Raw genomic sequence first — 12,822 nt, 5'->3', positions numbered from 1 at the left:
TGACTTGTGGTCAATCTTAGACATAGTAAAGATCTGACTAGTCCTGAAGCAAACTTACAATCTCCCTCTGAGACAATCGACCTAAGAAAGCTAAAAGTTGTAAAATACAGTTTAGAAAATGTATGTATTAAAATATGTAAAAAAAACGAAATAAGTGTTTCTACTTCAGATCCATTGTCCTTTCAGCATTGTGGATACATGTGTGTGTAGCCTCGTTCAAATGGAAACGCTTGTCCTCCCTCAGATCATCTCTGACCTGGAGTCGTGGAACGAGGAGCTGACGGGTCAGATGACAGAATTCGACACGGAGGATCTGACGCTGGCCGAGCAGAGGCTGCAGCACCACGCCGACAAAGCCCTGACCATGAACAACCTCACCTTCGATGTCATCCACCAGGGCCAGGAGCTGCTGCAGTACGTCAACGAGGTGCAGGCCTCTGGTGAGTGCAACGCCAACACTGCTGTTATAAGGAACCAAAAAACAAAGCGGTCGGCTCACAATCACTTTCCTTGTGTCCAGTGGTATGTCCTCTTTTGGTAGCTTACCTTCAGTTGGAATTTGTTTTGGTGGTTGGCAGTGATGACGTAGTTTGTAGGCCGACCCAGAAGTAAGCATTGCAAGATGTCCCTTGTCATAAAGCAATGGGATTTACCATTGGATTTTTGGAATACTGCTGAAAATGGATTTGTGGAAAACGCACGTATTTGATACTTATATGTTATTTTCAGCAGAATAACCTCTATATATTAACACTGCTTTTATGATTTTAAAAGAGTTAATGCAATTGCCACATTAAAACAACACGTGGCTATTAAGGAACTGCATTATGGTCACATGACACCTCACCACCGCTATGCTAAAGGTAGCTAATGTTTGCCTTGATGACGTTCATTAGTCTCAATTAGGCACTTTTTAAACAGCCCTAGTTTTTACGCATCTTTGGACATTCACCAGGGGGGTATTTACTGATGTATTTTATTTCATAGAACGAAACATTAGAATCTCTTAAAGGTGGGGTGGGTAAGTTTGAGAAACCGGCTCGAGATACACTTTTTGTTATATTCCATGGAATGCTCTTAACATCCCGATAGCAATGAATATCTGAAGTGCTTTGACAAAAAATCCATAAAGAAATGTCATCTGTGGAAGCCGTGGTGTAAAAAGCACGACCAAACATCTGAGCCGGCCCGGCTAAAATAACTGGATGGCCTACCTGCCTGTCAGCCTTCCATCTGTGCACAAACTTATCTCGTGCCCTCATTGGTCATGTGCGCGTTCGTGTGTGTTGGAGGAGGGGCTCTGTATTTTCAAATTCTAGCGCACTCGAGCTGGTTTCTCCAAAATCACCTACCCCACCTTTTAAGCTTGTGTTAAACACAGATCTTATTTCAATCCGACCAAATAAAGGGTGACCTCAAAACGAGGGAACCGACGGTGGTAACATGCTGACTCACTTCAGGGTTTTAGGCTCATTCATGCTCTGCTCTCCTTCCCCAGGTTTCTTTCTAGTATATCTAGTATGTCTTGTGAATTCCTAAAGTAGTTTTGTTTCTCTTTTCCTGTGACACTGCTTTTTATAAGCTAGTCAATCTCAAACGCTGTGCCGTAGAGGTGAAGAGATGTTTGTCGCCTCATCAGACGCCAGGCTGAGGGTTTCATCAGGATACAGCTCCTGCTCCCTGCTGCTGCACGTATCTCTGCGTTGGCTACATTAGTCTAATATTGATACAGTGTAGGTGTCGCGGGTCAGCTTCGGTCGGTGTTTGTGATGAGGCTCCCACTCACCAACTATAATAACTCACCTGTGATCTCACATGCTAATAGGTGCTCTGTAAAACCACACAAAGCACGGTTACATCATGTCACGTGTATGGAAACGTGCTGATAACATTATTCAAAGAGCGGTTATTATAAAGGGGGTTTGTTTGGTCGGACTAATGCAAATGTGATTACTAATTAGAGACTTGGGTATTTGACGTGTGAAGAGAAAACACTGATAACAATAACAATGTGGATTATGACTTATTTGAACATAAAGTAGCATTTTTATTTTCCTAGTAGTGTGCACTATAACTGTTCAGATAAGATAGATATTACTTTATTGAGTCCAATTTTGGAAATATTTTTTGTTGCAGCAGCATAAAAAGACAATACAAATTAAAAGACTAGAAATAAACCAAAAAGTAGAAAATGTTGAATTTACAAATGAACAATAACAAATATATAAAGCAAGTTATTATATATACATAAGTATGTGAGAGATGGAATATTAAATATTAAACTGAATATATAAATGTATACGTAAACATGTTGTATTTATAACTCTATTTTATAACTCTATTTTATATCTCTATTTTTGATATATTGTGGTCTTTTTTGTGCAATTTCCATCTTCACCTTATCTTCTGTCTAACCTCGCTGTGTGTTTCCCTTGCAGGCGTGGAGCTGCTGTGCGACCGGGACGTTGACATGGCGACGCGGGTTCAGGACCTGCTGGAGTTTCTCCACGAGAAGCAGCAAGAACTGGACCTGGCCGCCGAGCAGCACCGACGACACCTGGAGCAGTGCGTCCAGCTGAGGCACCTGCAGGCCGAGGTCAAACAGGTGAGAAACACAGAGCTACACCTGAGGCAGGGCGCCATCTGCAGGCTGAAATGTATATATACACACATGTACCAATTTATAGCAGAAACACATAGAAGTGATCAAAGAGTTCTGGACCGAATGATTCCTGCACAAATACTGTTTAAATACATCGTTTATATTATTGGAGTAGTCTGTTGACAGTGTTCACTTCCGGTCTTTTCATACATAACAACACACAGGGTTACGATTTTATATTTAAAACTAGGCATAGACATAGGTCTGTAAACACTTTTAAAAAGCACTGTTACCTATTTACACTTCTGACACTGTATTTGTTAACAGTACATTATAATAAGGCTATTATTTATTATAATTGGTGATACAGTATTCTATATTTTATAAACAGTAGGTTCTGTAATGTATTAGTGTATTTAAATTATACATTGCACAGTAGTTTACTTATTTTAAATGTTTCAGCTTAACACGGACGGACACAGTAGTGAGAGGTTTCCACTGTGTCTGGAATCTTTATTGAAGTAGTAATAACATTGGAATTGGTCAGATTTGAACACAGCTTCCGTTTTTTTTTTTTTTTTTTTTTGTAGGTTCTGGGTTGGATTCGAAACGGCGAGTCGATGCTGAACGCCGGTCTCATAACAGCCAGCTCGCTGCAGGAGGCCGAGCAGCTGCAGAGGGAACACGAACAGTTTCAACACGCCATTGAGGTGAGACAGTGTTTATTCACCCCACCAGTTTCTAACCCTAACCTGTCGATTTGACAAACCTTATTGCTCAATATGTTCTGTCATTCTAACCCCATCCTCTCTCCACTTCTTCCCTGTGTGCAGAAAACCCACCAGAGTGCGCTGCAGGTCCAGCAGAAGGCCGAGGCTCTGCTCCAGGCCAACCACTACGACATGGACCTGATCAGGGACTGTGCGGAGAGCGTGGCCTCCCACTGGCAGCAGCTCATGCTGAAGATGGAGGACAGACTCAAGCTGGTCAACGCCTCAGTGGCCTTCTACAAGACCTCTGAACAGGTAGGAGTCTCCAGAACTCAATGTGACTTCTTCTTCTCCCCCATAACTCCAGACTAAGTGAGTGTGTGTCCCCCCCCCAGGTGTGCAGTGTGTTGGAGAGCCTGGAGCAGGAGTACAAGAGAGAGGAGGACTGGTGCGGGGGAGCCGACAAACTGGGACCCAACTGTGAGACGGACCACGTCAGCCCCATGATCAGCAAACACCTGGAGCAGAAGGAGGCTTTCCTCAAGGTAACGTTCAACATGATCAATATGGCTCTTTAGAATACTGTCAAGTTCCACCTCTGATCTCAGTGTGTGTTAATATTCCTACCAGGCATGCACTCTGGCCAGAAGAAACGCAGACGTCTTCCTGAAGTACATGCACAGGAACAGCGTCAACATGCCGGGGATGATGAGCCACGTGAAAGCACCAGAACAGCAGGTTAAAAGTAAGTGATGGAAAAAGTGATTTATTAAGAGCTGTGAATAAAGGTGTTTTTTACAAGGTGCTGAGTAAAATTTGAACTAAATCAACACGTTATGGTTATGTAATATACTTTCTTTATAGCCAATACTTGGTGCAAATTTCCTGTAAAGTTGGGAACTTGTGATCTGAATCTGTTCTGTTTTCTGTTGTTTTTCAGACATCCTCAATGAGCTGCTGCAGAGAGAGAACCGCGTCCTCCACTTCTGGACGATGAGGAAGCGGCGGCTGGACCAGTGTCAGCAGTACGTGGTGTTTGAACGCAGCGCCAAACAGGTACAGCAAACACCAAAACACACACACCTACATTTCTTTTACTGACACTTGTGTCGCTGAAGCAGAGGTGGAAGAAGTACTCCGACCTTTACTTGTTTTGAAAAAAAAGGGGGTGGATGAAGAGGGAGGAAGAGGGAGGAAGAGGGTGAAGAGGGACTGGAACATCCTCTGGATAAAAACAAAGTTGGAGTTCCTCTCCAACACCTCCACCCATCCTTCAGCTTTGCTTTTTTTTGTAAATTGACTGTTTATTGCATATATTTAAATATTCACACTCAGTTTATTTCCAATTACGTCCCTACCCTGCCAACACTTCAAAAAAGCCACTTATCTAAGTGGACCTAAACATTTATTTATGCCCACAAACGCATCATCACTACTATTATTAAGGAGTTTGAAGAATTGGTTATGGTCAGTTTATTGGTTGTTAATTGGTTTTTATTGGTTTAACTTAGTTTTGTTTTGGATTCACATTAGAAGTCAAATTAAGGATGTATACACTTTGTTTTTTTTAGCTTATTTTAAATGTTATGGTTTGATTCAGTTCCACTTCTAGTAGATCTAATAGATATTGTTACTGTACATAGAAGAATATATCCATAGTTGACTGGTATTTAATAATGATAAAACACATGTAAAAAGTAACTTATTTGTATTTGTTATGCAGAATAATGTATAAAGTATATTATTCGATTATAGTTATCGAGGCATTAACGGGTTCATGCTGCAGCTGGTAGAAGTGCCTTGTTAAATTCACCAAGGGATCAATGCTATTTTATTTGAACCTATAATAATAACACATGATACGTTCTTTTGAAATAATGTTATAATAAATCTGACTGGAGCCCCAAAGTGACTAAATCTGGCAGATACCTTTAGCGAATGAAGTTCAAGCAGGAAAGGGAATACAATGAAATTCAGTCGCTCACCATTTAGTAAGATACAGTGGAAATGTACATCGCTGATCTGAAGTTATATACCTTCATGCCCGTGCACATGCACTGCTTTCTCTTGTGATCTGACTGTGTGTGTGTGTGTGTGTGTGTGTTTTCGTGTCTTCAGGCTCTCGAGTGGATTCATGACACCGGGGAGTTTTACCTCTCCACACACACTTCCACTGGCTCGAGTATCCACCACACACAGGAGCTGCTGAAGGAGCACGAGGACTTCCACATCACAGCCAAGGTTGGCCTCTCTCTCACACACACACACACACACACACACACACACACACACACACACACACACACACACACACACACACACACACACACACACACACACACACACACACACACACACACACACACACACACAGATACACGTCGCTATGTGTGTGTCCTTCTAACACTCTGTATCCCCCCCCTCTCCTTCAGCAAACTAAGGAGCGTGTCAAGCTGCTGATCCAACTGGCTGACGGCTTCTGTGAGAAAGGCCACAGTCACGCTGGAGAGATCAAGAAATGGGTGACGGCTGTGGACAAGCGCTACCGAGACTTCTCCCTGCGCATGGACAAGTACCGCTGCAGCCTGGAGAAAGCCCTAGGCATCTCCTCGGACTCTAACAAGGCCGTACGTGCTCATACCTTTTGGTAGAAAATGACATCATTGAAGTTACTTAAAGTCACGTATTCATTTGTCTGTGCTCTTCTCAGAGTAAGGATCTCCAGCTGGACATCATCCCCGCCACGGCTCCGGGGTCGGAGGTCAAACTGCGCGATGCCGCTCACGAGCTCAACGAGGAGAAACGCAAGTCGGCGCGCAGGAAGGAGTACGTCACCACTTCCTGTTTATGTCACACTACTGAATTTTCGGTTATAGTTTAAAGCAGTTATAATCACAAACAGACATTTTCTAAATCACTTCTTAGTTGGTGTCTTTTCCCCCAAAAACTGAATTATCTTCTTAAATCACTTTATACAAAAAAAAGTAATTGGCTTTCTTTTCTTTATTTCTTCTTTATTTTGTATTTTATGGAATTGTCTTTAAATGTTTTTATTATTTTTATAATTGATATGTTTTTGTGTTATTTTCATCTACTCAATATGTCGATACAACATACAAAAATATATTTAAAAATAAAAAGCTAGTTCCTATAATACAGCACATTAAAAAGGTGTTTAGCATGTAGCCTGCATAGCTAAAAGCTCTACTACTAAACAGTACGTGCTCTGCCTACAAACTATACAAATAGTAGCGAGTCAGCATATATTTGATTACATTTCTCCTTCTTGGAGATATGTTTTATAGTTTGTTTGGACGTGTAATTAAATAGTTGGCCCAGTGCCAACATTTGCAGCAGAGCAGACCAGCGGTAACTAAGTTGGTCTCTTAAAAGAATGATTATTATGCCCGTCTCTGTCCTTGTCGACAGCAACGTCAGCACTGTAGTCATACTTGCTCTATACCTGTGAGTGGTTCTGAGAGTGAGCTCAATTTAAATCTGGCACATAATGGATTTGCGTGATTTAAACCTCCTCCTCCTCAAGAAGTACAGACACAACAGCTGAAGCTACATGTAGCGCGAAACAGGAAAAGGAGACTGCGTCATTTTATACGAGCCTCGCAAATCATGAGCGTGATTTCAGTCGTTCAGGATGCTTTATGACCAACTCAGTGTTATGGCCCTCTTTCATTATTCATTCATGTCGATGGGTTAAGCAGACGGGCTGAAAGAAAGCGGTCGACACTGGTGATTTATCATGATGTGCATGAGGACTTTGTTCAAATGAATTGTGCGTGTGTGTCCAGGTTCATCATGGCAGAGCTGATTCAGACGGAGAAAGCCTACGTGCGAGACCTGCGGGAGTGCATGGATGTGAGTTCAGCTTCACAGCCCACCGCTGTTAACCTGCTGATGCCGCCGTTGTGCAACAGCTTTTCACACTTCATCTGGAAAGGAATCAGAAAAACCTGTTTACAAGTTTTTTGGTTTTGAAATCCTGTGTTTTTTGTCTCTTTCAGACCTACCTGTGGGAGATGACCAGCGGCGTGGAGGAGATTCCTCCAGGGATCATCAACAAGGAGCACATCATCTTTGGAAACATGCAGGACCTATTCGAGTTCCACCATAAGTAAGAAATGACTTTTAGGACTCAGTCAAACAGATCCAGAATCAAATCAAATCAAGTTTTAAAGGAAAATATAATATATTAGAAACATGAAAACACAGTTCAGTCTCTAGCAGCTTCATATATTACATGCCTCTGTAAAGCTGTATACAGAGTGTTAGATTCTATTTTGAAATATAACTACTCATTCCTTTTTGAAGGTCTTGTGTGTTTGTCATATTTTAATACCGCTTTTTTTATCGTCAGTATCTTCCTCAAAGAGTTGGAGAAATATGAGCAGCTACCGGAGGATGTCGGGCATTGCTTCGTCACATGGGTACGTATCATTTGCTCACCAGCATCTTTAAAGAAGTCATAAAACTGACCTTCGTAATATATTATTGAGCCAATTCAGCAACTTCAAATAATTGTAATCTTTGCTAAAACACCAATCACATTTTTATCACATATTATTTACTGTATGTATTGTGACTGAGTATGATGTGCTGTAACCTGGGATGCCACATTGTTACTTTTGTGGACAAGACCCTTATAATTATTGATATTGTTGATATTATTAATGATAAACCCAATTTGAAATGTGTTCCCAGACCTACTATTCGAGAAAAATATATTTTGTATCCGTTTCCTTTAGATAAAACCTTCACTGGATATATTGTTTTATACTTTAAATGAAAATATTAGAGTTTATTCTGCCAGTCAGAGAGCATGCAGGTTATGTGTCGCTGCAATAAGCTGCCTGGTATATCCTTAAAGTATGCTATTCATATTACAACTATTGTAAACATCTCTCTCCCTGCTCTAGGCTGACAAGTTCCAGATGTATGTGAACTACTGTAAGAACAAGCCCGACTCCACCCAGCTCATCCTAGAGCATGCTGGGAACTACTTTGATGTGAGTATCACCAACAACCGTTTCTTCAATATTCAATGTTTTTCCATCTACATGCAATCACACCACCGTTCTTCTCTCTACAGGAAATTCAACAGAGGCACCGATTGGCCAACTCCATCTCCTCCTATCTGATCAAACCTGTGCAGAGAATCACCAAATACCAGCTCCTGCTGAAGGTAACACTCCTTCAAATCTCACTGCTGCGGTGTGCGTCTCTATTAGTTCCTTGTTTGATTGTGTGTGTGTTTTTAGGAGCTGCTGACTTGCTGTGAAGAAGGGAAAGGAGAAATAAAGGACGGCCTGGAGGTGATGCTCAGTGTCCCTAAGAAAGCCAACGATGCCATGCACCTCTCCATGCTGGAAGGTAACACTCGTTATTTATGTGGCGCTGATCTCTTACCGTCTGTTGAATTAAATATCTTCATAAATCAGGCAAGCATTCTAAAACCCTCTCTTTCTCCCAGGTTTCGATGAAAACCTGGAGTCCCAGGGCGAGCTCATTCTCCAGGATTCCTTCCAGGTGTGGGACCCAAAGACTCTGATCCGAAAGGGTCGGGAGCGCCACCTCTTCCTCTTTGAGATGTCCCTCATCTTCAGCAAGGAGGTCAAGGACTCAAACGGCAGGAGCAAATACATCTACAAGAGCAAACTCTTTGTAAGTAGACGATGGTAGCACTGTACGCAATGAAAGGTGTTTGGATAACACGCATCTGATTGATTAGAGTAACTGAATTAAGACAATTAGGTCCAAATCACTAATATCTTCATCTTAAATATGTCCTTGAAAAAAAGGTTGTTAGAAATGATTCAGAATCAGAATACCTTTATTAGTCCCACAGAGGGGAAATTTGCAGCGTTACAGCAGGAAACCTTTTTTGGAGCTTGAGACTGCAGGGCCGTGTGCAAACGCAGACATTGAAATTAAGTTAAGGATGTCTAAACAAAAGTCTGAAGAGCGCGGGGCATTGCGCTACAAATGTAAAAAACAAGTGGAGGTGCTTTGGCAGGAAGTAAACGGCAAGCAGGCAGCTGTCGTATTTAGTATTACAGCTGCTTTTACTGGTTCCTTGTTGATGAATTGATGATTGAATTTGTTTATTTTGACAACCCATTATGCCCATTATGCTTCTTTATGAGCAACATGGTGAATGTCTGAATCTCCCGGTAAAAAGCTTGAGTTTAAAATAATTTAATCTAAAAAGAGTTGTTTTTTATGGACGTTTTTTGATTGGTAGTTGACATTTAGTATTTAAAATGTTCCTCTGTGCCTCATATCATCACTCTCAGTACTGTAGTTAAATCTGATTGATCCTTCCCGAATCAACACCGTCTCAGATAACTCAAGAAATAACACATTATCTGGAGCAATACTTTTTTTCAACAGCCATTGTACCTCTGATATTTCTAATCTTCTCACATCGTCCCTGTCTCTTTCCCCAGACGTCAGAGTTGGGGGTGACGGAGCACGTAGAAGGAGACCCCTGTAAGTTTGCTCTGTGGGTGGGACGCACCCCGACGTCTGACAACAAGATTGTGCTCAAGGTAAAAAACACATCCTCACTTTTTCGTCGTCTTTAAGGGGTTTGAACAATACAGATGTTCCAAGGCAGAACGCTAAAACCGCAGCCAAGGAAAAGTCTTGGAAGCCACTGACGGATCTATATATGATTGTGAAACAATGCTTTTGGAAAACTGTGTATTGGTCTGGCCCAGTTTTCGCTCTCTTCATATTCAACACACTCACATTCTCTGCCGTCCTGTATTGTATTTTCTGATGTCTCCTTTGATTGCATGAGCAGCTTCTAGAGAGCTGAGAAGCTTTCTGTAGTGACACACTCCTCTCTTCTTCTCCTCCTGATTTCTGTCTTCTTTCTTGTGTCTCTCTGTCCTCTGCTTTGATCCATCCGTTAACGAGCACAGGCACATCTGTATATGTGCGGCTGTACTTTCTCTGGATGTTTGTATCTCTAATGCTCTCTGTGGGCTGACATGCTTCCACCAACGCTGCCGACACTGATTCAACCCCTGAACGCCCACAGTCTCCCATCCTGGCTTTATGCCACTTTGCAAAGTGACTAGTCGCCATTCTCTAACTGAAAAACAAGCTTTCTGTTATGCTCATTATCAGGTTTCATATTAGTATGTTGCATGCTTTCATTTTCATAAAGATCTTTATTGTAGCTGGCTGGCTCTGTTGTGATTGGTCAACTGCTTAGAGATGTCCCGCCCCTTAACCTATCACGTATAATGTGTTGGAGCGCCAATGGAAAACACTAGTGTTACGTAGTGATGTCACTAAGTTCTGGAAGTAAACAGAAGCAGACCATTTACATGCACATAAACCTATATAACACAATACAGCAAAAGGAGAACCCCAAAATGCATAATAGGGACTCTTTAATGATCCAAACAGCATTATGAAAGAAATGTATATGGCACTAACTTATTCAGCTCTCCGGGTGAGTTTTAAATCTTCTTTGAGTTTTCCTTTTGAATTTTGAACAGATGGATTTGAATTAGTGTGAGCCGTTGGAACAGCATGAAGCCAAACTCCTAACACGTTTATTTCTGAGCGTTACAACTCAATGTTACTGGTGACTTACAAACTAACCGCTGAGAAGCTGTCATGTGATATGTGCATTGTTAACGAAGTGTGTCTCATAACAATCTACACATGCACACACACACACACACACACACACACACACACACACACACACACACACACACACACACACACACACACACACACACACACACACACACACACACACACACACACACACACACACACACACACCCCCACATCCATCCATCCAATCTGCTTCACATTGAATTGGCCTACAGTACGCTGTCAAGGCAGAATATCAGTGTTGTGTGTTTGTATCATGTCAAATCATAACACCATAACAAATGTCATGTTTATCTGCTATAATCAAACCAGTGACATTTTCTATTTTCTATTTTAAATTCAAAGCTAAGTCAGGGATCCAAACACATGGTGAGTACGAACTATCCCGACACACAGCCATCACTTCTCACAAGTCTGAAACTCTTGACATCTCTTGCGTCTTTAGCTGGAACTGGATCAGGGATGGGCAACTTGGATGGGCGTGGGGGCCACATAATGTATGTACTGGCCACCAGGGGGCCGCAGATTCACTTGGAACACACACACAAATTCCATGTGTTGTGTGTAATTATTAACAAATATACTAAGTCTCACATCTTCGTTGACATTTGAAAATCTTTCAGGGAACATTCTCTAATAAGCTCACTAAACAAATATCAGTTCACAGAAATGTTATTTAATTTTTACAATTGGCATGTTTGTATTGAACAGGTTATTTAACAGTGGAATAAAACTATTGGAAAGCACGGAAAATGTGTGTGCATTGACATTAACCATTAAGATGACATGAAGTCATGAACACTAACCCAGACATTAGTTGTCTAACTTGAACCTAAGACACTTGTAGCCTGTCTCTGCATTCCCCTTATTCCACAATGTCAACACAGACACCCGTCAACCCGCACTCTGCTGTTCCTCAGCGGCGCTCCCCCTCGCCAAATTCAGATGATAAATACAACTTTTCAGCTTGTAAAGGCATAATTACAAGCGGCAACTTAACGTCACAGCAGGCATAACAACAGCCGGTGTGTGTTGTGAGTGTTTTCCCCGGGAAACAAACACAATACACACAAACACGTCACAGATTATTTTTGCGGTATTTGGCTGCCGGGCCACCGTTTGCCCATCCCTGAACTAGATGATCAAAAGCAGCACATGTGACCCATAAAATCCATTTTTCAAATCTAATGAAAGATTGTTGTGAAATATTTTAGACAGTGATTCCTAACTAGCCATACAGTTGATATAGTTAGCTAAAGTAATGCTAATAAACTGTTATATGTAAAATAACTAATAGGATAAAGCATTTTTTTTTTTAAAGTGGAATTGTTAATCTAAGCCACAGTAATGGATACATTTTTTAAATCTCTGAACATATAAATGCTTAAAATGAACAGTAAAAAGCAAGGAATGGGTCGACACAGGATTTTATAGTGGATATCAATAACAAATTGACTTGGTAAAGTTTTCTGGCGTGCTATCGTGGTAGGAAAGTGACGTATTAGAACCTGATTTTAAAGAAAAGAAAATACAGGAATAATCATTTAAAAGAGAAAAGACTCACATAAGGAAAAGTACTCCGGTGTGAACGCGCCTATTTATTAATATAGATAGTATTTATATATAAACTACAATATCCATTTATATAATATAATCTGACATGGTGTTGATTGTTGGGAATCACAGTTCTTGAGAGGATTATTTAAGCAATAGCTCACGACAGGCCGTGGTATATCTGGTCATTATATCACAGCTACAGCTAAGGGGTGAGATTGGGCTTCCAGTAGCTCTGGAGAGAGCTTTCGCACCTGTGGCCACTAACGCTCATAATTTCTCTGCTTTGTTTCAAGACCCGCA

At 41.3% G+C, this 12,822-nt stretch overlaps 2 protein-coding genes across 7 annotated transcripts in view; one reads left to right on the top strand and one right to left on the bottom strand.

Annotated features, from left to right (window-relative positions):
* The window catches only part of cfap90 (cilia and flagella associated protein 90), a 200,638-nt gene that overhangs the window by 69,353 nt on the left and 118,463 nt on the right, over window positions 1-12,822 (bottom strand). The gene's annotated exons all lie outside the window — the stretch shown is intronic.
* The window catches only part of LOC307023126 (triple functional domain protein-like), a 94,186-nt gene that overhangs the window by 56,185 nt on the left and 25,179 nt on the right, over window positions 1-12,822 (top strand). For all 6 annotated transcript variants that reach the window (XR_013803608.1, XM_079656167.1, XM_079656166.1 and 3 more), the window contains exons 17-35: window positions 245-440; window positions 2,439-2,605; window positions 3,193-3,312; window positions 3,436-3,627; window positions 3,708-3,857; window positions 3,943-4,057; window positions 4,253-4,368; window positions 5,431-5,553; window positions 5,745-5,939; window positions 6,023-6,138; window positions 7,119-7,185; window positions 7,332-7,441; window positions 7,685-7,754; window positions 8,244-8,333; window positions 8,417-8,509; window positions 8,586-8,697; window positions 8,798-8,988; window positions 9,774-9,875; window positions 11,311-11,334. Coding sequence is in view for 5 of the 6 variants with exons in the window: in XM_079656167.1 (XP_079512293.1) it covers window positions 245-440; window positions 2,439-2,605; window positions 3,193-3,312; window positions 3,436-3,627; window positions 3,708-3,857; window positions 3,943-4,057; window positions 4,253-4,368; window positions 5,431-5,553; window positions 5,745-5,939; window positions 6,023-6,138; window positions 7,119-7,185; window positions 7,332-7,441; window positions 7,685-7,754; window positions 8,244-8,333; window positions 8,417-8,509; window positions 8,586-8,697; window positions 8,798-8,988; window positions 9,774-9,875; window positions 11,311-11,334 (2,349 nt within the window). In the remaining variant the exon portion in view is untranslated. The remainder of the gene's footprint in view (window positions 1-244; window positions 441-2,438; window positions 2,606-3,192; window positions 3,313-3,435; window positions 3,628-3,707; window positions 3,858-3,942; window positions 4,058-4,252; window positions 4,369-5,430; window positions 5,554-5,744; window positions 5,940-6,022; window positions 6,139-7,118; window positions 7,186-7,331; window positions 7,442-7,684; window positions 7,755-8,243; window positions 8,334-8,416; window positions 8,510-8,585; window positions 8,698-8,797; window positions 8,989-9,773; window positions 9,876-11,310; window positions 11,335-12,822) is intronic.

This window comes from Notothenia rossii (assembly GCF_949606895.1).
Source record: "Notothenia rossii genome assembly, chromosome: 10".
NCBI lineage: Eukaryota > Metazoa > Chordata > Actinopteri > Perciformes > Nototheniidae > Notothenia > Notothenia rossii.
This window is presented reverse-complemented; position numbering and strand designations above follow the sequence as displayed.